Below are 22,583 nucleotides of genomic sequence, written 5' to 3' on the forward strand. Positions count from 1 at the left end.
AATTTTTTTTCCGGGGGGGCATGCCCCCGGACCCCCCTAGCAAATTCGGGCGCTTTGCGCCCATCACATTCACTTTCGATTTAAAGTGCCCCCCCCCCCCCCTTACAAAGCAACTGATCCGCCCCTGCGAGTGAAGCGACAATCAGCACCACAATCAAACGTATAATGTCATCTGTCAGGGGAAAAAAAGGAATGAAGTGTAAACAGTCTACTGCATGGTTGTCACGTGAATATGAGTGAAGCTATCACAGATTGACAGTGAAGATAGAGTGTTGAGTACTGAGTCACTCTGAGTCATGCCGCACATGACTTTGTTTTGACGGACATTATCTTTTAGCATCCTGTTTAGTTTTTATGTGTGTGTTAGTGTGGACGGCGGACGTGAGTCTGTGTGTGTGGTGTATGTGTGTGTTATACATGTGTGTGTGTGAAATGTGTGTGCGATTTGTGTATGTGTGTGCAGATAGACGGAGGGAGGGAGGGGGGGGGGGGGGAGGAGAGCGAGCGGGCAAAAGAGAGACAGACAGAAGGAGAGAGGGAATCAATGTGTTAGTGTACGTGTTTGAGGTAGAGATTGAGCTGAGAGGCTGACAGACAAAAAGCAGAACCAAGGGACTTGCTCACAAATCATCTATACCCTCTCTCTCTCTCTCTCTCTCTCTCTCTCTCTCTCTCTCTCTCTCTCTCTCTCTGTCTCTCTCTCTCTCTAACACCCACACACACACTTAAAAACAGATATAGCACAAGTAAATTAGTTGTCAATCTTTTTTTTTAATTTGTTTTGCAAACACACAGAAAAATATATTTTCACCGCTCAAACTGTACCATCATTTATTCTACCAACATTACCATGGCATATAAAAAAAAAACCATGACATGGTAGTATGGAATAGTTCTCCAACAAAACCAGATGAACATCTCATCAAATACAAACTGTCTCTAATTTCCTTCCTTTGGTATTCCCATACACTTCTCTTGATCAAAACAAATTAACCTTTCACAGATGAACAGAAGAATTAATGTACAACTACTGCAAACATGTTCGAAAAATGTCAGCATGACACTAAACGCATCACATGTTTGACAAACCCTATCACATGACTTTGGTCATTTGCATAAATCTTACTTCACTGTCATGTCTAAAATGTGTATGCCAAAAAAGGATTCAAAAAGGCCAATCTCAAAACAATATTGCACACATTCAAATACAACTGGATACAAGAACATGTGCAAAAGAACATTAGTGCAGTTTAGTATTGTTGCTATTTGATAATTGGTAAAGCAAAAAAAGAGTGCACAAGAGTCAAAGCTGGTCTTCAGTACCAAATGAGTTCAAATCATCATTGCTTATTACAATGTTGTATATCTATTTGTAGTACATGACATAAAAAGCACTACAACTATTAAAAAAAAAATTAAAAAATAAAAATCACAGCTTAACAAAATAAATCATAGCTGAAAATTCTGTCCTAAAATTCCTAGACACTCTGGTAAAAACACAACACATTCAAGTGCAAACAGTTAAAAGATGTTGGCAAGAAAACAACTTCTTAACCGGTGTTCATACACGAACAACATTTGCCATCAATCACATACCACAAAGTATCCAACAAGAGATGTTTTCAGCTGCAGAAATGTTCTCTGTCACAGTTGTGTGCAGATTCCCAAATAACGATAATTGCCGTACAAAAAATATGATTCAAAGCCAGAACTGGTTGTTGCCATAGCTCTTTGTGTCTATGGAATCCCACACACAAAAACACACTAAACCCCCCCCCCCCCCCCAAAAAAAAAGTATACAGAAAAACGCACAAATAACCACCCAGCAAAAAAAGAAAGAAAAAAAGAAGATATTAAACAAAAAATCATTCTTCACACACATGATAAAATTCCTGGGCTCTCAAACAGTTAGACAACATTACTTAAAACAGTTTTGACACAACTGGCTCTCACACACACACACACACAAACACAGGACTCCACACAGTTAAATGTTAACCCTTCAATCGTGTGCCATTTCCGGAAACCAATGAAAAGAGCATCACTAATTTAATCAAATTATTCACTAAAATACAACCTGAAAAAGCGTTTGTGAAAGTGTTTAAAGCCTGTGAACTATGTTTCAATGATATCAAAGAACTATACACACACCTGTAAAGCTCACTCACTCATTCAACAGTACATAAGGTAGCACCCATGCAGTCTTTGTGCTGCAATGATGTATACAATCAAACAAGTCTGTCATTCTGTGTATTCACACACAGCTAGTACATCACCTGACAACAAATCAACAAACAAGTCTGTCATTCTGTGTATTCACACACAGCTAGTACATCACCTGACAACAAATCAACAAACAAGTCTGTCATTCTGTGTATTCACACACAGCTAGTACATCACCTGACAACAAATCAACAAACAAACAACTACAATTAAACAACCTCCCTCCTCTCTCCCAAATCCAACACAATTTTGTTTTCCTCAGAAAGATGACATGATCACATTCTGTTTTAATACACACTGTTTTCATTCCATGCGCTAGGCTGTCAACAACTACCTGTACCAAAACAGGTAACGTCGTCAACAACTACCTGTACCAAAACAGGTAACGTCGTCAACAACTACCTGTACCAAAACAGGTAACGTTGTCAACAACTACCTGTACCAAAACAGGTAACGTCGTCAACAACTACCTGTACCAAAACAGGTAACGTCGTCAACAACTACCTGTACCAAGACAGGTAACGTCGTCAACAAAGAAATAAAAACATAAGGAAAGCTAACTGGAATGGTGAAGGAATGGTGAAACAGGTACATGTATATTCATATAATATAAGGTCACTCTTTTCAATAAGCAGTAAATGATTCTGGTTTTCACTGTAACTTTTTGCTTAACTTTCTATGTTCTATTCTGACCTTTTCTTTTTCTTCTCCTTTGAAAAAAATAATGTTTGACTCTATTTTTTTTTTTTTTTTTAACATTGAAAACCCATTTTTTTTCAAGTACCACTACATTCAAAGGCAAATACACACATCCTCTCAGCTCGATCTCTACCTCAAATAGATTCCGTTTTAGTTTGTTTCCCTGTTCTTTTGAGCACACTGTCAAAAGGCACGTATGCCGCTTCCTGTCTCCCTTCCTTGTCGTACTGTAACAAAGGACACAAGACACTGTATCCTGTATCCAGCGTTAATAATGCTTCTTCTTTGTCATAAAATCGTGTTTACTTCTTCTATGGGCTAAAACTCCCATGTTCACTCATGTTTTTATGTTTTTTCTCCACCATTCAGGCAGCTATACCCCGCAGGATTTCAGGGGGAAGCCTGCTGGGTATTTTCGTGTTTCTGTAACCCACCAAACTCTGACATGGATTGCAGCATATTTTCTGTGCGCACTTTGTCTTGTGCTTGCGTGTACACACGAAGGGGGATAAGGCATTAGTGGGTCTGCACATAAGTTGACCTGGGAGATCCGAAAAATATCCACCCTTAGCCCACCAGGCGGCTGGGATTCGAACCCGCAACCTTCCGCACAGGAGGCTGATGTCTTATCCACTAGGCTACTTGCTGTTTATTTTATCTTTGATGCCTCACAGAGTCTTTGTCACACATTTCCCACAGCATAGGTGTTGCTTTGGACGGCTCGACTGAATAGATTTTACTCAGCACAGAATTAAGGCTGAAATGGATCTATAAACTAGTTGAACAAATCACCTGCTTCCTTTTCTGTATCTGAAATAGATGTGAAATTCACTGGTAATTTCAAGCATTACGTACCAGTATACGAATGAAAATAATAGAAATAAAACCTATCAACTGAACTTTCTTCGAGTTTAAATGGCACTTGTGAGGTTTTCTTTACAATATAGTAACAAAGTGATCGCCTTAATAACAGGCCTCCGTTTGACTGGTGGGTCTGACCAGATGACCAGTGTAGGTGGGAACTACTCTCCCTCCTTAACAGGTAGTAATTGTTAAAAAAAACACCTCAGGCAATCACTGAGTTACAGTGAATATTTCACTTGCTGTTCTACTTTTTTGTGTTGCAAGCACCCTGACAAGTGAATGTGTGCCTCAACCTATCAACACATTACCAACAGGCACATGGACACATTGGTGCCCTTCCTGTGAACACATTACCAACAGGCACATGGACACATTGGTGCCCTTCCTGTGAACACATTACCAACAGGCACATGGACACATTGGTGCCCTTCCTGTCAACACATTACCAACAGGCACATGGACACATTGGTGCCCTTCCGGTGAACACATTACCAACAGGCACATGGACACATTGGTGCCCTTCCTAACCAGGGAAAATAGCGGGCAGTAAGTAAGAATCATTAGTTATGTGTTCATGTTTTTGTTAGTGTTCCTTCAGCAGGTGTTTTGTCCTCACCTGCTGTTGTTGTTCAACAAGGTAAGTGAGGTACAAGGTACACAGGACATTCCTGCACCGGTACGCTTCTTGTGACGGTTCATAATTCTTCAGGAATCAGTGTGCAGCAGAACCCCATTTTTTAAGACCCCCCATTTAAGTCTTCCTCCTTTTTAAGACCTTGTTTTTCTGTTCAGAACCTCTTAAATCTACCTCCATTTTAAGACTCCCTCCTTTTTAATTAACACTTTCTACCCCACCTATGTTGACCAAGTTTGTTTTTTTAGCCAAGACCAGCTGTGCTGCAGCAGGTCACTCAGAATTATAGTAACTGTGTAGTAACTGTGTATCAACACGCTGGAATGCAGGCATTGGATGAACGTTACAGGAAGCGACTGAAGCTAACAGTCTGAGTGGATATATCCGTACCTGGTCAGATAGAGCCATATGAGTGGGTACGGATATATATCTGTACCTGGGAGAAAATGTCAATGAGTTAAGATTTCTCCGATTTTTGAAAGTCTTAAAAGGATGATTCCACTGTACTCTCTTTCCAGGTCGACACACAGATATGTCTGCTTCCATTGAAACAGCTATAAAGCTTCATATTGATTGATTGAATGATATGTCTGCTTCCATTGAAACACCTGTAACCGTGTGCCGAAACACTACGATCACCTCGGGAAGCGAAGTGCAATCAAACAGGATTGAAAATGTTAGGGCTAATTTCTTAGCCCTATAAAAACTGTTATGCAAACCCGAAGGTTTCCATGAACATACAGACAATCGGAAACCACCAGACCCCATCACAAACAGAATTCTACAAACCACGGGTGTTGACCTAAAGGCCAACAACTCGGGTGCAGAGTCTGCTGTGAAAGGAGCGGTAGCCTCCCCTGTCACACACCTATAAAGCTTCAAAAATAATTGGACGAAGTCTACTTCGTGAAGCAGTCTGCACGACATGTCGGCACTGCATTTTGGCTAAAAATAAACGGTTGGGAAGTTCGTGAAGTCGACTTCGAGCTCAATCAATCAATCAATGAGGCTTATATCGCGCATATTCCGTGGGTACAGTTCTAGGCGCTCTGCAGTGATGCCGTGTGAGATGAAATTTTATACGGCCAGTAGATTGCAGCCATTTCGGCGCATATTTACCTTTCACGGCCTATTATTCCAAGTCACACGGGTATAGGTAGACAATTATTAACTGTGCCTAAGCAATTTTGCCAGGAAAGACCCTTTTGTCAATCGTGGGATCTTTAACGTGCACACCCAATGTAGTGTACACGGGGGGAGGTTCGGACACCGAAGAGAGTCTGCACACAAAGTTGACTCTGTGAAATAAATTTCCGCCGAACCTGGGATCGAACTCACGCTGACAGCGGCCAACTGAATACAAATCCAGCGCGCTACCAACTGAGCTACATCCCCGCCCAGCTCAGTTAAGGACAGCCTTTAAACACTCGAAGTTTACTTCGCAAAGCTGGCTGCACGACACTTCGCCACACCATCCCACACCATCCCACAGCATCCCACAGCATCCCACATCATCCCACACCATTTTTGGTAAAAAAACAACTGGAGAAGTCTTTGATAAGTCGACTTGGGGCTCAATTAAGGACATTGGAATAGCGAATTTGATAGCTTGTGGCACGTTTTCCTTTCCTCTAGTTGAACACGTTATCAACAGCCACACTTCCCTTTCTGGTTTTTGTGAACACAGCTGTCGTCCATCAAGTCGATCGTACTGCGGCTCACTTTGCTCTGACTCTTCCTTTGGTCGTCGCTCAGCGGCAGACAGTACTGGAAGATATAGTCAAACACGTCCTGCACCCCCCGTCCATCCTTGCTCGAAGTCTCGAAGTACGGCTCGAACGGCGTTTTACTGATGTCTATATGCTCGTTGAATTCTCGCGCCAGTCTCTTGCCATCCTCCACAGTGATCTCCCTTGTCTCGGGCGTCACCGTGTCCATCTTGGTGCCGACGACCACACGTAGACAGTTTTCGTTTGCTGCACCAAGCATTGGGGTGAAACGAGCCCTGCAACCAACATTGCGTTTTGAGAGGACATATGCAACAGAATAATGTATCTGCTTTATCATTGTTTCGCTTCGTCACCAAGATCCTGCGTAATTCTGGATTCTATAGTGCTGTCTGTATTCAACAGGATTGCCCTACAAAATGTCTTTAAATTGTTCAAGGCCTTAATAGAGCCCAAGGTTGACTTTGGGAAGACTTCGCTAAGTCTTTTTACCCAAAATTATGTGCTAAAGCTCTGTGCAGCGAGCTTCTTGAAGTAGACTATGCAACTAATATCAGGCTTTACCCTCTTTTCTAAATCTGCATAACACATCACCTGTTGCCTCCTCTCTGGGTGGGGGTGTGAGGGGTGGAAGGAGAGGTGTGGTGCTGAAGGGGGAGGGGGAGAGAGATGGGGGTGGGGTGCCACTGTAGTTGACCATTACCAGACGATCAAAGAATCTCCAAGAATTTACACACGAGCATTTGTCTCAACCAATCGATCTTCCCACATTAAAAGAAATGTCAGCACCACTCACCAGAGAGACTCAAATGTCTTGGGATCGTTCATGTCAAAAGCCAAGATGGCGGCACCAGCACTGCGGCAATAGAACTGTGACAGTCCGGCGTACTTCTCGTCTCCCGCCGTGTCCTGAAGCAAAATGTTATATTTGACAAAATCCTACAAGCAACAAACATGACAGGTAGACGTCATGAAATCACAAACACACACACACGCACACGTGACACAATGCCTGCTTGGATACTAGTATCCACCTCCGAAAAACACACATAAACACACACACACAAACATGCACATGCAGTGATGCACACACACACACACCACACACACTTAAGTGACACTGAATTGCATACATATATTTCAATAAACTCTTCTCCCGTTATAATATCAAAATATGAAATTTAAGTATAACAAATACACTTTGTTCACAAGGTGGTGAGAAGTGTGTATGATCGAGGGATCAGAACTTAATTGTTTTAAGCTGTAATAATATAGACTGCACTAGGTGCGAGAAATGACTAAACTGTCAGAGTGTACAGACCCAGACAGCACTAGGTGCGAGAAATGACTAAACTGTTAGAGTGTACAGACCCAGACAGCACTAGGTGTGAGAAATGACTAAACTGTTAGAGTGTACAGACCCAGACAGCACTAGGTGCGAGAAATGACTAAACTGTTAGAGTGTACAGACCCAGACAGCACTAGGTGCGAGAAATGACTAAACTGTTGGAGTGTACAGACCCAGACAGCACTAGGTGCGAGAAATGACTAAACTGTTGGAGTGTACAGACCCAGACAGCACTAGGTGCGAGAAATGACTAAACTGTCAGAGTGTACAGACCCAGACAGCACTAGGTGCGAGAAATGACTAAACTGTTAGAGTGTACAGACCCAGACAGCACTAGGTGTGAGAAATGACTAAACTGTTAGAGTGTACAGACCCAGACAGCACTAGGTGCGAGAAATGACTAAACTGTTAGAGTGTACAGACCCAGACAGCACTAGGTGCGAGAAATGACTAAACTGTTGGAGTGTACAGACCCAGACAGCACTAGGTGTGAGAAATGACTAAACTGTTGGAGTGTACAGACCCAGACAGCACTAGGTGCGAGAAATGACTAAACTGTCAGAGTGTACAGACCCAGACAGCACTAGGTGCGAGAAATGACTAAACTGTTGGAGTGTACAGACCCAGACAGCACTAGGTGTGAGAAATGACTAAACTGTTGGAGTGTACAGACCCAGACAGCACTAGGTGTGAGAAATGACTAAACTGTTGGAGTGTACAGACCCAGACAGCACTAGGTGTGAGAAATGACTAAACTGTTGGAGTGTACAGACCCAGACAGCACTAGGTGTGAGAAATGACTAAACTGTTGGAATGTACAGACCCAGACAGCACTAGGTGTGAGAAATGACTAAACTGTTGGAATGTACATACCCAGACAGCACTAGGTGTGAGAAATGACTAAACTGTTGGAATGTACAGACCCAGACAGCACTAGGTGTGAGAAATGACTAAACTGTTGGAATGTACATACCCAGACTGCACTAGGTGCGAGAAATGACTAAACTGTTAGAGTGTACAGACCCAGACAGCACTAGGTGCGAGAAATGACTAAACTGTTGGAGTGTACAGACCCAGACAGCACTAGGTGTGAGAAATGACTAAACTGTTGGAGTGTACAGACCCAGACAGCACTAGGTGTGAGAAATGACTAAACTGTTGGAGTGTACAGACCCAGACAGCACTAGGTGTGAGAAATGACTAAACTGTTGGAGTGTACAGACCCAGACAGCACTAGGTGTGAGAAATGACTAAACTGTTGGAATGTACAGACCCAGACAGCACTAGGTGTGAGAAATGACTAAACTGTTGGAATGTACATACCCAGACAGCACTAGGTGTGAGAAATGACTAAACTGTTGGAATGTACAGACCCAGACAGCACTAGGTGTGAGAAATGACTAAACTGTTGGAATGTACATACCCAGACTGCACTAGGTGCGAGAAATGACTAAACTGTTAGAGTGTACAGACCCAGACAGCACTAGGTGCGAGAAATGACTAAACTGTTGGAATGTACATACCCAGACTGCACTAGGTGTGAGAAATGACTAAACTGTTAGAGTGTACAGACCCAGACAGCAACGTTGTATGGACCCCACTGCTTGAGGAAGAACGCTGCACCAATAGTCTGCAAAAGTAATGCAATATAACCTTAGGCCTAAAAAAAAAATGTGTGGTTACGGTAACCCGACCTACCCTATTTTTAGGGGCCGATCCTATAACTTTTTATTACATTTGTCAAAACAAAAAAAACACAAAAAAACGAGTGCAAAAAACGCAATGAAAGCGAAAGCGCCCGTGTCGCACACTTATTTCCCTGTCAAGTAGGTTTAATTTGTACACATTATAAAACAAAAGTAAAAAAATAAAAAAAAGTGATTGCCTACCTACCTACCCTATTTTTTTTGGCTATGTTACCGTAACCACACCTATTTTTTGTTTTGGCCTTAGACATAATCACTTCGTCATAATTAGCATTCCATTAAACCTCAATAAGGATCATCTGATGGGAGGGCACCTACAAAAAAGAGAGAGAGAGAGAGAGAGAGAGAGAGAGAGAGAGAGAGAGAGAGAGAGAGAGAGAGAGAGAGAGAGAGAGAGAGAGAGAGAGAGAGAGAATGACAATTCTTTATTTAACGAGGGTACGTAATAGATAGTGATCAGCTTTTTTACATCTTACCTCACCCTAAAGAGGGACTAACTAAAAACAAACAAAACACTTCTACATTTTAACAGTTAACTGAAGTAAGAACATTATACATGTATACGTACACAAAATGCATTGCATAGGAGGAAATTGCGAGTTCATCGGTGTGAATTTAGGGTTACAGAGCAGAATATTGCACGCAGCACTGACACAACAAAGTTTAAAACACTATGTTCTTAGCCATGAGAGAGAGAGAGAGAGAGAGAGAGAGAGAGAGAGAGAGAGAGAGAGAGAGAGAGAGAGAGAGAGAGAGAGAGAGAGAGAGAGAGAGAGAGAGAGAGAGAGAAACTGAAACTGAAACTGAACTTTATTACCAAAGGATAGAGGTTTTAGGCAAAGCCTAATCTTACAACCTGTCCCTTATACAAACACTTAATACAGACGCACATAATATAGATAGTAAAATTGACAAGGTTATTGTTACTTACAGACGTACATAATGTAAATAGGAATAAGAAAAGGGTTATGGTTTTGTATACACATTCAAAAATGGGAAAAACAATATAGTTTGGAAATTGCAGCATAGTTGCAATAATGCATTGCATATAAACATCCAAAACAACTAATAACAAAAGGGAGAAAACAAATGTGGGGAGGAATTGTCCCAATCATTTGCATGTATATCATTATCAATACATACACATAAAGAACAAATCAAAATACAAACATAACTTGACTAAGTGTAAAAAGCACTAAAATATCAGACATGAAAAGTGTTCTATTTACCCATTAAGCGGGAATGAAACTGGCGCCTAAACGTTTTCACAGAAGAGGCATTTCGGAGGGGTAGGGGTATGGAATTCCCTGGAATGTGTGGAAGAGAGAGAGAGAGAGAGAGAGAGAGAGAGAGAGAGTTCTTCACTGAAAACATGCATGCACCAATGTGTTCATTTAAATTGGTACAAAGTACAAGAAAGATCTTTCCACAAAATCCACAGACTACTTGTAACAGAATGAAAAAGGTGGGAAAAACAATCCACAAACTTCATCAGGATTCAGATGCAATGAATCCTTCATTGTTTAAAAATGCAACACATTTCTTCAAAGTACTACGATTCTTTGACAAAGTCACAGTCTGCTCTATAAGTCTTACCGGTTCTTGTTGCTTGAACTTGCCCTCTATGTAGCGACAGATGAGCGACGTCTTTCCAACGTTGAAATCCCCCATGATGATCACCTTCAGGTCCCTGGCAAATTGAATAGAAGGATTATAACTATTACATTTTCTTTTGTTGTTTGCAACTAAAACTATAACATACTTTTAGTGAAGGAATGCAACATATGTTTTCAAGATGTCTTTGTGTGGTTACTTACTTGTTTGTGTGAGACATGCTTTAAACAGAATTACAATTTCTAGTAGAAAGCCTTCTTCCTGTAACTTGTGTAAGTGTAAGTTAGCTTCCCAGTTACAACTTCTATTGTTCAAACTGACTGACTAATTAAACTGCATTTTTCACAGGGGGAAGTAATTGTCTTAGTTTCATTTCCCTGTACACTCGAAATCTAGAGCAGCTGCTATTTTTACAAGAGACATGCCGCTACTGATCATAGTGACTCTGAGAGGCTTTTGGGGGGAGGTTTTTTTTTCCAGAGTTAAATTTTTATAAATTGTATTTTTGTAGCACACACGCAACATTTGATGGTGGAAACATAACAGCTTTAGAAACGCTGTATTCCAATGCGATGCATATAGCAGTTTCAGACATTTTTTAGTCAAGGCGATGGCAGTTTTAAGATCATGTTCCCACTTTCTGCCCTGAGGAGACATCCTTCAAATGAGTCATTTCCGTGGGGCTTTGAAAACAGAGCAGACGAACTTTTCCTTGTATTCCATGTACCACAATTTCAACTTCAAATTACCAGATCACTTACGCTTTTTGTTTTGTAGACATTTTTTAATTAATCAAACAACAAAGTAGTCTAGCTCATGACTGTTCAAGGCCTGTGTCAGTTTGAATGAAGATTACTGAAGATAAAACTCCGCAAACTTTCTGGACCTCCCACATCAAGTTTCCTGTGCCACTTCCGTAACGGGAGTGATCATTGCGAAAGTACCAATGACTTGACACTTTCTACCTACTGCGAAAGAAATGTCATTTTGCCCCTGTCAGTTGAATTAAGAACAGTTTCAAAGCCTTCAACTAGTATTTCAGTTTGCAAATAAAAGGAAATGTTGTTGTGAAAGGGTTCGAGCGTATTACAAACAAAGAATTCTCAAAGATCAAAGGTCATTAGGTAGGGAGATCACTGTGCTGTGTAACCCACCCTTACGTCCCTTTGCATAATGGACAACCTGAACACGAAATCATTTTCAAGATCATCGAAATGGCATTTGAGGATGCAGCGTCTAAAATCTACTTGCAGGTGCGCAAGGCAAGAATTTTCAAAATGTCTCTTACTGTCGTTTGTTTGAGGAGCAGTCAATAGCCGTGTGCGAAGTTTCTGATGACATTTTCCCTAGACAGATTTGACCTGGTTGTGAGGACAAACTCGACGTAAACTTTGCCTTCAGGTTTCTGCATACGGTGAAGATAGGTAAAACTTAATACACACAATATACAAAGCATGTATTTAACGTAAGCAGCTAGATTTCTCAAGGTTCTATTGCGCATTTTGAAGCCGTTTCTGTGGGATTGACCATAAGAAACGTGCATTTGATTTTGAACGCACCACGGACTGGAGGACTGGCGTGTTGCCGCAAGTGTCTACAAGTCAAGTTTACTTTAAAAAGAGAACAAAATGTCTCCAAAATGTATGAGAATAAGAAAATCATGAGACCACAATTGAAACCTGTAATGAGTACCAAATAAACATTCCTTTGTTTAATACTGTGGCTCATTAATTATAAATTAAATTATATGGAAAAACTTTAGTCAGGGATGCTTTTGGCGTTGTTATGGGCAGGTTAATTGTCATCATCGAGAAGTGGTCGCAAAGGCACTTTCAACCCTATCTTTGCATCACATTAGGAGAAACATCTGTTTTAAGGCAACAATTAAACTTGCATTTATGTGGATTTCATTGAAATCTGGTACAGTGGCCAAAAGGCTGAGAAGGAACATAACTCTGCTCTATACAGTACTCCTCGGATAAGGTGACCCCCCTTGGGACCAAAAAAAATCGTGATCTTATCCGAGGGACACGTTAACCGATCCTCGGATAAGATCAATTTCAGTAGAGATCAGAATTTAGTTTGGGGCCCCATAAAGACTTCCCGCCAATTGAAAGTCAATGACGTAATAATGGGCAGATCCAGAGAGAGACATGTACACTGACATACATACTGACACTGACACAGAGACCATCAGCTGCATTAGAGAGAGAGAGAGAGGTAGAGAGAGAGAGAGAGAGGATGTGAGGTAAGACAGACAGACATAGAAAGAGAGACACAGACAAACTGATCATGACAGACAGAGATAAAGAGAGGAGACGGAGAGAGAGAGAGACATAGAGTTAAAAAAGAGAGAGAGAGAGAGAGAGAGAGAGAGAGAGTAGGGGGGGGGGGAATTGAAAGGAAGAGAGAGAGAGAGAAAGAGACATGATAGAAGAGAGAGAGATGGCCAGAGGGACAAAGATAGAGAGAAAGAGAGAGAGGAGAGGGGTCGGAGACAGAGAGTGACAGACAGACAGACAGACAGAAACAGAGACCATGAGAGAAGAGAGAGAGGGGGAACGAAAGAGAGAGACTGACTGACTATTAGGGTTTAACGTCCTCTTAGACCAACTGGTCTATATTGGGACAGGTATTGGTAATACGTTGAAGATATGGTGTGATACTTTGATTTGAACAAGCCCGCTGTGGCTGTCTTCTTTGACACATCAGCATTGGGTTTGTCTCGTCAAAGTATCGAAATACGATCATGATAATCGGAGACGAGAGATGATGCATGCGTGTCTTCGTGTTTTCCAAGCCCTGAGACTTTCGCTGTGAACGTGGGATCTTTTTCGTGCGCATGTGTGCACACGGGGGTGTTCGGACACCGAAGAGAGTCTGCACAAAGTTGACTCCGAGAAATAAATCTCTCGCCGAACGTGGGGATCGAACCCACGCTGATAGCGACCAACTGGCTACAAAGCCAGCGCACTACCAACTGAGCTACGTCCCCGCCCCAAAGAGAGAGAGAGAGAGAGAGCTTCCAAATATCTCAAATCTTCAACAATGTCTTTTATTTTGGCCTAAAATTGGCACTACTCAGCAGCACACGGAAACCGGCAGGAAAACAAGCAGACGTGACATGACGAACTGGCAATTTGATTGGTTCAACAACTTTTTTGGCGGGAACTATTTTCCAAGTTTTATTTGCGAAAGATTTCCTCATCCTTCTCTTTGGGGTAAAATAATCGGGCCAAATAATCTGATTTGTGCGTCACTTCTCTTTTGACGTCATATGGAGAAAAAACCTGTCAAGGCCGCAAAATTGGGAGATGTTTTTCCGTTTCAGTTTCGCTTGATCTTAAACGGTGGTCTTCTGCATTTAGAGACCAGAACGGGGGTCACCTAAAAAGAGGTGTTCCCGTATCCGAGGTCACGCTAAGCGAGGTTTTCTTAGTCATACAAAGAAGGCTTTAGGTCGGGACCAACACCCTGATTGATGTTATCAGAGGTGTGACCTTAAACGGTAGTGACGTTAACCGGGGGGTACTGTAGATCTTTAGGGTGGAGGTAGACACAATATATGATAAGTGTGTGAGGCGTGTTCACAATTTTTCAGATCCGTGGTCAGTTATCACTTATTGTGTTAATGTTATGCAACATAATATTTACCCAGAAAAAGCAGGTTTTAAATTTAACGAAATGTTCCCCATCCTTTCAGTTTCAGGTAGTGAAGGAATGGTAGCACCAGCAGCTCAAGGATGGTCAGAGATGCTGAAGCCCACCCCACGTCGGGAGAAGGGCGTCTCAGCGCAGAGACCAAATCTTGCCACAATGCTGCTGTCTTGGATCCCAATGGTGAGAAGCTGGGAGCCATCTTGAAAGACAAGCAGAGTGCAGGGTTCGATTCAATGTTGAAGTCTGTGGATCTGTTTGACAAAGACGCTGCCCACTTGGAGAAGGCCGCTCCATGTGACGCCCAGGCAGAGCTAGTGCGCAGCCCCATCACCGACAGACTTCAAGATTTTATTTCAAAATATGACAAACCCTGGCTGCCAGAAATCCAGTTTCCGGACATTGAGGAGGAGTTTATATGTGGGTGGGGGGCAGCGTTTATCAACATCACCTCCACCTTCCCCATCAACAAAGCCATTTTCAGACAGCAACTGCAAGGTGTGAGTGTCTACGTGGCGTTGAAACAGCTGAAGCATGAAGGACTCCGATACCTGTACCGCGGTCTACTGCCGCCCCTGTTGCAGAAGACCACCTCTTTGTCCATCATGTTCGGGTCCTACCACAAGTTTCAGCTGGAGCTGGACAAAACCTTTCCCGCAGTGCCTCGCCCGGTCAACCACGCCGCCGCCGGTATGATGGCCGGCACGCTTGAAATGACGCTGTCGCCTTTTGAGCGGATTCAGACGCTGTTGCAAGACGAGCGCTATCAGAAACGATTCAACAACTCGTTCCACACAGCCAGGGAACTCTGGGCTTTTGGCATTCGCGAGTATTACAGAGGGGGGACGATAATCTTTATGCGTAACGGACCGAGCAACGTGTTTTTCTTCCTGGGAAGGGAGTTCTTGAACGAGCAAATCCCCAAACTAGAGAACGCCTCCAGTCGTTTTGTGAAGGACTTTCTCTGCGGAGCGTGCCTGGGGGCGTTGATCAGTACGGGGTTCTTCCCCTTGAACGTTGTGAAAACTCGCATGCAGTCGCGACTGGGCGGGCCGTTTCACGGAGTGGTGTTCACCTTCCATGAGGTGTGGGCGGAGCGGAAGAGCATGTCCAACCTGTTCCGGGGATTCCATCTCAACTACACGCGCTCCTTCCTCTCCTGGGGAATCATCAACGCCACCTATGAGCTACTCATGCGATTCTTCCGTGGCCAGAAAGAGGACAGGCGCTTATAGCCAAACTTTGCCGCGTGTGACTTGGACAGTGTGTGGCGTCGCTTGATGACAGCGCCTGTGGGAGTCAAGTTGTGTTGTGAAAACTGTGTCAGTAATATCAGCATTAGTTATTGGTTATAACTCGTTAAGGCATACATTTAGTTAGGTGTGCTTGAGGTTTTTCATGCAATGAAATGGTCTCACATCTGGCATTTTGATTTTATTGTTTTAAAACATGTGTGGGTGTGTTGTGTATGCTCATATTTCAGTAGGGCAAGGGTTAGCTCCCCTAGATTGCTGAGAAAATCTGTTTTAGTGCGTGTGTGTGTGTGTGAACAGGGTTACCAGTGGTAAAGTACAGCTATAACAGATGCTAGTTTTGCAGTATGCTGGTGTGTGTGTACATGTATACATGTGTGTGTGTGCATGACTTTGGGTAGTCTGATAGTCTGTGTGTTGCATGATTTATTTAAATCAGGATGCTTCGCCTTCCTGATCACAGTGTCAAGTGAGCAGAACACAGTCAAGATGTATTTGAAGACCAGTCTAGTCTGGATTTGGGATGGTGTCATGAGTCTAACCACTAGTTTATGTTCAGTCATAGAGAGCACTGTGAGTGTGACTTTTCACCTGTTTGGTTTGAACTCTGAATTGCTTTTTACAACTTCATCCGTTGAACTGACGTGGATACACTGTTTGTTCGTTCATGGGCTGAAACTCCCACGGCTTTTACGTGTATGACCGTTTTTACCCCGCCATTTAGGCAGCCATACGCCGCTTTCGGAGGAACGTGGATACACTCTTACCAAAGTCCTTCTAATTTCAGGTGATAATTTGTCACAAAATAGAAAATGACAAAAGGAAGATGTTATTGTATAAATGAGGTCACGAATTAGGAGTTAGGTGTGAAGGAGGTCTCGGGGTGGGTTCCACTGTACTTCGTGAATTCTAGTTACTTCCCCTGCTTTGTGACGTCATTTCGCTTCAGTCATTCAAGGACCCTTATCTCACAGTCACAGACACAGTCACAGACACAGTCACAGACACAGTCACACAGTCACAGTCACAGACACAGTCACAGTTACAGACACAGTTACAGACACAGACACAGTCACAGACACAGTCACAGTCACAGACACAGTCACACAGTCACAGACACAGTCACAGACACAGTCACAGTCACAGACACAGTCACAGTCACACAGTCACAGACACAGTCACAGTCACACAGTCACAGTCACAGACACAGTCACAGACACAGTCGCACAGTCACAGACACAGTCGCACAGTCACAGACACAGTCACACAGTCACAGACACAGTCACAGTCACAGTCACAGACACAGTCACAGACACAGTCACAGTCACAGACACAGTCACAGTCACACAGACACAGTCACAGACACAGTCACAGTCACAGTCAGTCACAGTCACAGTCACAGACACAGTCACAGTCACAGTCACAGTGGTAAAGTGCATTGTTCAGGCTGAGGGAGACCATGTAACCTTTACAATTTATTTCATATTTGAGGAACTTGACAGTGAATACTTTTGATTTGTTCTCTTTGAATAACAAGAACTTATGTGTACAGTATGGTGTTTCCTTTTAGAATTAGATGTAGTATTACTTGTTTTCTCAGGAAGAAAAAAGTGCATCTTATCTTTTATGTCTGTTCTGTGTTAACAACGGTACATCTCATGCTCTCTGCAATACTTTATATGGAAAGTGTATCAACATTGGTTTACATGTAGCATCTTATCAAACATTGAAAGTGCTTAAACATTGGTTTACAGCCCTGTTGACCCCCATATGATAGCATCATGTGTGTTTGTGTGTGCGGCTGTGGTTGTGTGTATGTGTGTAATGCTCTGTCTGTCAAATTCATGTTTATTTTGAAAGTTTGAGGTAATTTAAGTGTGCATTAAAGGCAGAGTAAGCCTCCCGTAAACCATCACAGATACGGTCAGGCTTTTACACACAGTACAAACACCCTTTCATTTAAACACTCACCAATTGAGAACATCCTAGGTGCCCTCCGTAAAGAGCGAACAATTTTCAAAGAATTTATTTTTGCGTGGTTTATCTTACCCCTGAGCCATCGTGAACCCGTGTGATCCAGTTTTCCCTTTTCACAATGCAGTCGTCATAGTTAGTCATTTGAATGCGACTCGACGTGAGCTTATCTACAATAGCACGTTTTTTTTTATGCACGAAACAACGGCTGTGGTTCACAAGAACTCTAGCGATGGCTTTTGACTGTTGAGAGGAACGGCGATTTGCACTGATAAACCGGCCGTCGTCTGCTACGACCCTTGCGTGACCCTGCTTCCGGGCTTTTCTTTTTTTAAACTTTCACAACTTCGAATTGTTCTGATCTTGTCTTGATGAAAAACGAATTCTTTTATGATTAAAGAATGTTTGTGTAACAAGCTGTCAATTTATTATTTAGATTTTAAAAGTTAGGTCTAGCGCAAAAACGAGGCGCCGTTGTTGTTAACGGAACAAGTCTACGAAAATAAATTCTTGGAAAATGTCTCACGCTCGACAGAAAGCAGCCAGGATGTTCCCGTTCGGTGAGCGTTCAAATGGAAGTATGCTTGTACTGTATTTAGACGCTCGGGGAGCTCTGTGATGGTTTACGGGAGGCTTACTGTGCCTTTAACTTAGTTGATGTTCAAAAAAAAAAAAGTCTTGATTGGTTTTGGCTTTAATTCTGTGCTTGTTTTTTGCTGAATACATTTCATTGTTGAATAGTGTACAACATGATAAATTATTATTGCTCGATGTACTCCAGACGTTTTTGTGTGTGAGAAGGTAGTGATAATGTAAAAATGAGAAATACTCATTAAGTTGTAACTAATTAGATCAACTGTTGGTGTGATATTGGCATGTATTGATCACAAGAGAATTGTATGATATATAAGTAAAATGACATGACACTACAACAATCAATTCAAATTGTTTGTTTGTGTGTGTGTGTGTCTGTGTGTGTGTGTCTGTGTGTGTGTCTGTGTGTGTGTCTGTGTGTCTGTGTGTGTGTCTCTGTGTGTGTGTCTGTCTGTGTGTGTGTGTGTGTGTGTGTGTGTGTGTGTGTGCTTGTGTGTGTGTGTGTGTGTGTTTGAGTAAGAGAGAGAGAGTGTGTGTGAATATGCGCCGTTAGTCTTTTGAATCATTTTCCCTGCCAAGGGAAGCAACCACTCTTGAATTAACAACATCTGCTTCATCAGGTTGTCGGACTTCCCAATAGAACTCTCCTGCAGTGACAAATGAAGGGAAAAGTGGCTACTAAGCTTGGAGGATGGCCGCTGGGAGTGCTTGCTTTCAGCCAGGCCTTTTGTTCTGTGGGAAACTATCCTGCCACAATCCAGGCGGAGGGTGACACCCGATCTAACTTCGGCTTTGTATTGGGTAATTTGATTGTCACCCCTCCGCCAAGAGACACCTCCTCCTCCACAGCCAACGAGGATGAAACGAAGTCGATGATCTTTAATCCCTCACCTTTTGGTCTTGCCGGTGTCACGATTTCATCTTTCGCCTGTGTACATATTTCCCCCTCGACATTATACTTAAGACTGAAATGTTGTTTCCTGGTAAAATTAAGAAGTGAAATTATTTATGGACGAAAAGCATGTCAGTTTCTTGCATGTGAAGAAAATTGGTGGTAAAATTTAATAGATTTCACCCCCAAAATCGAATTCTTCGAAAACGTGTACTGAGTGGTTACGTCCCTTGAGTAAGAAGGAAAACATTTTAGGATGAATCAAATTTCTAAGTTAAATAAAACAAATTGGTTGGACAAATTTGGCCCCATGAATGTAAGGTACACAAGGTCGCTCATCAGTACTGTCGAAGGGTGATTTTGGTTCAGTGTACAGTTTATACTAGATCAACGAGGCCGAGAAGCGAAATATCAACACGGCGAAAGATGAAAACGTCACACCGGCGTCACTGGCGAACCGTCCATGTTGAGTCGCCCCAGCAATTCCGCCAAACCACTGGCATCTCTCCGGCGGTGTCGTTGCTCATGGGGCCTCCCCCATCTTTTGCTTGCAGGGTTTTAATCCCTGCCCGAAGCAGGGCAAGATGCCCCCTTTTTACACCCCCGGTATAGGGGTGTGTATAGGATTCGCTCCATGTGTTTGTTTGTTTGTGTTCGCATATAGATCTCAAGAATGAATGGACCGATCGTCACCAAACTTGGTGAACAGGTTCTATACATTCCTGAGACGGTCCTTACAAAACCTAGGACCAGTCAAACACACGGTTAGGGAGTTATTGGTGGATTAAGATTAAGATTAGGATTCGCTCCATGTGTTTGTTTGTTTGTTTGTTTGTGTTCGCATATACATCTCAAGAATGAACAGACCGATCGTCACCAAGCTTGGTGAACAGGTTCTATACATTCCTGAGACGGTTCTTACCAAAATTGTGACCAGTCAAACACACGGTTAGGGAGTTATTGGTGGATTAAGATTCTACAAGGACTTATAGAGGGAGATATTAATGGTCAAAGGGAAATAACCTTCTCAGTTGGTGGCAGTGAGAATGGTTATTTCCCTTTGACCAACGGGGGTGTTTTCCTACCTCGGAGGAATTTCTTGTTATGTTGGCACTCAGAGAGTCCAAATCCTCCGGCTCGACACATTTGAGGGCCGCCAACGAATCGAACCCCTCTTTGACGAGGACGCTGATCACCGCTGAAGGAAGGTTTGACTCCTTACACCATTGTTCTATTTCGGACATGATCTCACAAATAATGTTCACTTGCTGACGTGCGCACTTCAATGCTGCTGCTGCTGCTGCTGCTGCTTTGCCGCTAATGCAAGAGCGTGTATCCTCTGGCACTCACTTGCCAGAACGTTTGGCGCCAAAACCTCCACTACAACACCCTCCCCCCTCCCTCCTTACTTCTAGGTCCCGCCCACATCCGCTATCTCTATTCCTTCCCCCTCTCTCTCCATCCTTGTCCAGTCCTAAATACCATCGCATCACCTTCAGTTTAAAAACAATGTATCGTTCCTCTAAACTGACACTTAAACATAAGCTCAGACTGTCTTCTCATTGAACTACTAACCGAGGAGACTGTTTCTTGCCGTTAAACCGATAACAAACTCAGCCAATCAAGAAACAAATCATTTCTTTTGATTAAACCAATACAAATACAGAGTGTTTCTATCGAATTAAGCGATAAACAAACATACGTTTTCTTTCCCTTTAATTGATAGAGAAAAACCCAGTGTTTGACCAATTTCACTTTAATTGATAGAGAAAAACCCAGTGTTTGACCAATTTCACTTTAATTGATAGAGAAAAACCCAGTGTTTGACCAATTTTACCAAAGCATTTTCATACCTTTTCTTCAAATTTAGCTATTAAAGAAAAAAGGAAAAATGACAATAGTAAATTAAAAATACTGTCTCTTGCAGTTTAACCTATACACAAACGGACAGTTTCTTCTCATTTGACTACCGATGAACAAATAAACGCTTTCTTCCCATTTAAGTAACGAATAAAGAGACCGTACATTTCATTCGATTTAAAGGCATATGTACGCGCTCCCGTGTTTTCAAAGTGTAGTTTGCCCACAATCGATGTCAAATGCATCATAAGGCCATATAATGACGATATGTCGCAATGCGCGGACCATATACATGCATTACAGCTTGTTCTAGCCTCTGAAAAAGTGAGGATGTCAACAAAGACGCGGAGTTATTTCCCTTGCGTCAACGTTCCCTCTGTTGGCAAATCTATAAATAGGACGATCTAGATCAAAATAAAAATTCAAATATCTCAACATTTAAGGGGTCCTAGACCACAATATCTTGCAGGGAACTTAATTTAGCATGTCTCCAGCTGTGGGTAAAGCAATTAGCGTGTATAGTCATCGAGTACATATGGCTTTAAGAGATACATTTACAGACTATTTTTCTCAACAAACTTTCGGAATGTTAAATCATCCATAGGCAAAATGACAAAGTTACAGCTACGTCGAACCACTAACATACGTCATCTGACAACGTGGAAATTAACAGACTGGTTCTGTAACAACTTTGTAAAACGATGACTCCCTTGGACTCATAGACAAAACCAATCATTGACAGGTACGTCGACCCACAGATATAAATTATATCGGATACATGTCTATGGTCGACCTTCTTGTCCTTGAAGTGTTGCAACAAGAGAAACAGCTCGCGTGAAGCGATATCAACACCCTCAGTCAATCTGTCGGCCTGAAACTAAAAAATCTGCAGTGAAAAATACAACAACACCGAGACAACATGTATGCCTACTAAGGCTTTGCTAGCCTAAACCCGAAGATTAAGACATGTCCAGCTCGTATACACGAAGCATGTGAACGTACGTAGTGCCTAATCAACTTTTTTTTTCTCTTAATTCTGAGTACATGTTTTAAACATGGTAAACATGGCATATCTTTATAATTTTGGATTCAGGAAATGATGCAGTATAAGATGAAGTCTTTTTTTTAATCGAATGCCAAATTTGTAATGTTGATCATAATTTTGCATAATTAACTTATTTTCTTTAGTCAAGTTGTGAGCACATTTTAAGACTAAACATGGCAAATCTGTTATATTTTTGGATTCAGGAGATAATAAAGAGGATGAAATCATTTTTGCATAAAAACGTTCTCACATAGGCCTACAATTCTCACGTGCTAAACCGCGTTGGAAATATATTTCGTCCTTTCCGGTTATTATTACCGCAGAGACAGCGACAGATTACCAATCACTTTTACCTTAGGGAAAAACGAGAAGCAATTACGTCCCTTTGTTTAAAAATATCACGTAATGATACATTGACGCAGCTGTGACAATACTTTTCTTAATTCTTGTTTAAAAGAAGCGCTAGTTTGAGTCCCCCCACCCCCCTCCCCCA

General features: G+C 42.2%; 2 protein-coding genes across 4 annotated transcripts; one reads left to right on the top strand and one right to left on the bottom strand.

Moving 5' to 3' along the window:
- Positions 1-751: 751 nt before the first annotated feature.
- On the bottom strand, positions 752-11,725 carry LOC138979390 (ras-related protein Rab-20-like). 3 transcript variants are annotated; one of them, XR_011460010.1, is made up of 6 exons: positions 11,577-11,725; positions 10,798-10,891; positions 9,069-9,125; positions 6,944-7,056; positions 2,401-6,425; positions 752-2,276 (listed from the first exon to the last, which is right to left on the bottom strand). XR_011460010.1 is itself a non-coding variant. In XM_070352100.1 (5 exons), exons 1-5 carry the CDS (start codon positions 11,594-11,596, stop codon positions 6,068-6,070), a joined length of 642 nt encoding a protein of 213 aa, XP_070208201.1. In that variant the 5' UTR covers positions 11,597-11,725; the 3' UTR covers positions 752-6,067. The 3 variants fall into 3 exon arrangements, 2 of the variants coding, with proteins under 2 accessions (XP_070208201.1, XP_070208202.1); XM_070352100.1 differs by having other exon boundaries at positions 752-6,425; XM_070352101.1 differs by lacking the exon at positions 11,577-11,725 and adding an exon at positions 11,019-11,440 and having other exon boundaries at positions 752-6,425.
- A 219-nt stretch (positions 11,726-11,944) lies between these two features.
- LOC138979389 (mitochondrial nicotinamide adenine dinucleotide transporter SLC25A51-like) lies at positions 11,945-18,638 on the top strand. The gene is made up of 2 exons (XM_070352099.1): positions 11,945-12,068; positions 14,519-18,638. Exon 2 carries the CDS (start codon positions 14,559-14,561, stop codon positions 15,705-15,707), a length of 1,149 nt encoding a protein of 382 aa, XP_070208200.1. The 5' UTR covers positions 11,945-12,068; positions 14,519-14,558; the 3' UTR covers positions 15,708-18,638.
- The last annotated feature ends 3,945 nt before the right edge of the window (positions 18,639-22,583 follow it).

The sequence above is a fragment of the Littorina saxatilis genome, linkage group LG11 (assembly GCF_037325665.1).
Source record: "Littorina saxatilis isolate snail1 linkage group LG11, US_GU_Lsax_2.0, whole genome shotgun sequence".
Taxonomy (NCBI): Eukaryota; Metazoa; Mollusca; class Gastropoda; order Littorinimorpha; family Littorinidae; genus Littorina; species Littorina saxatilis.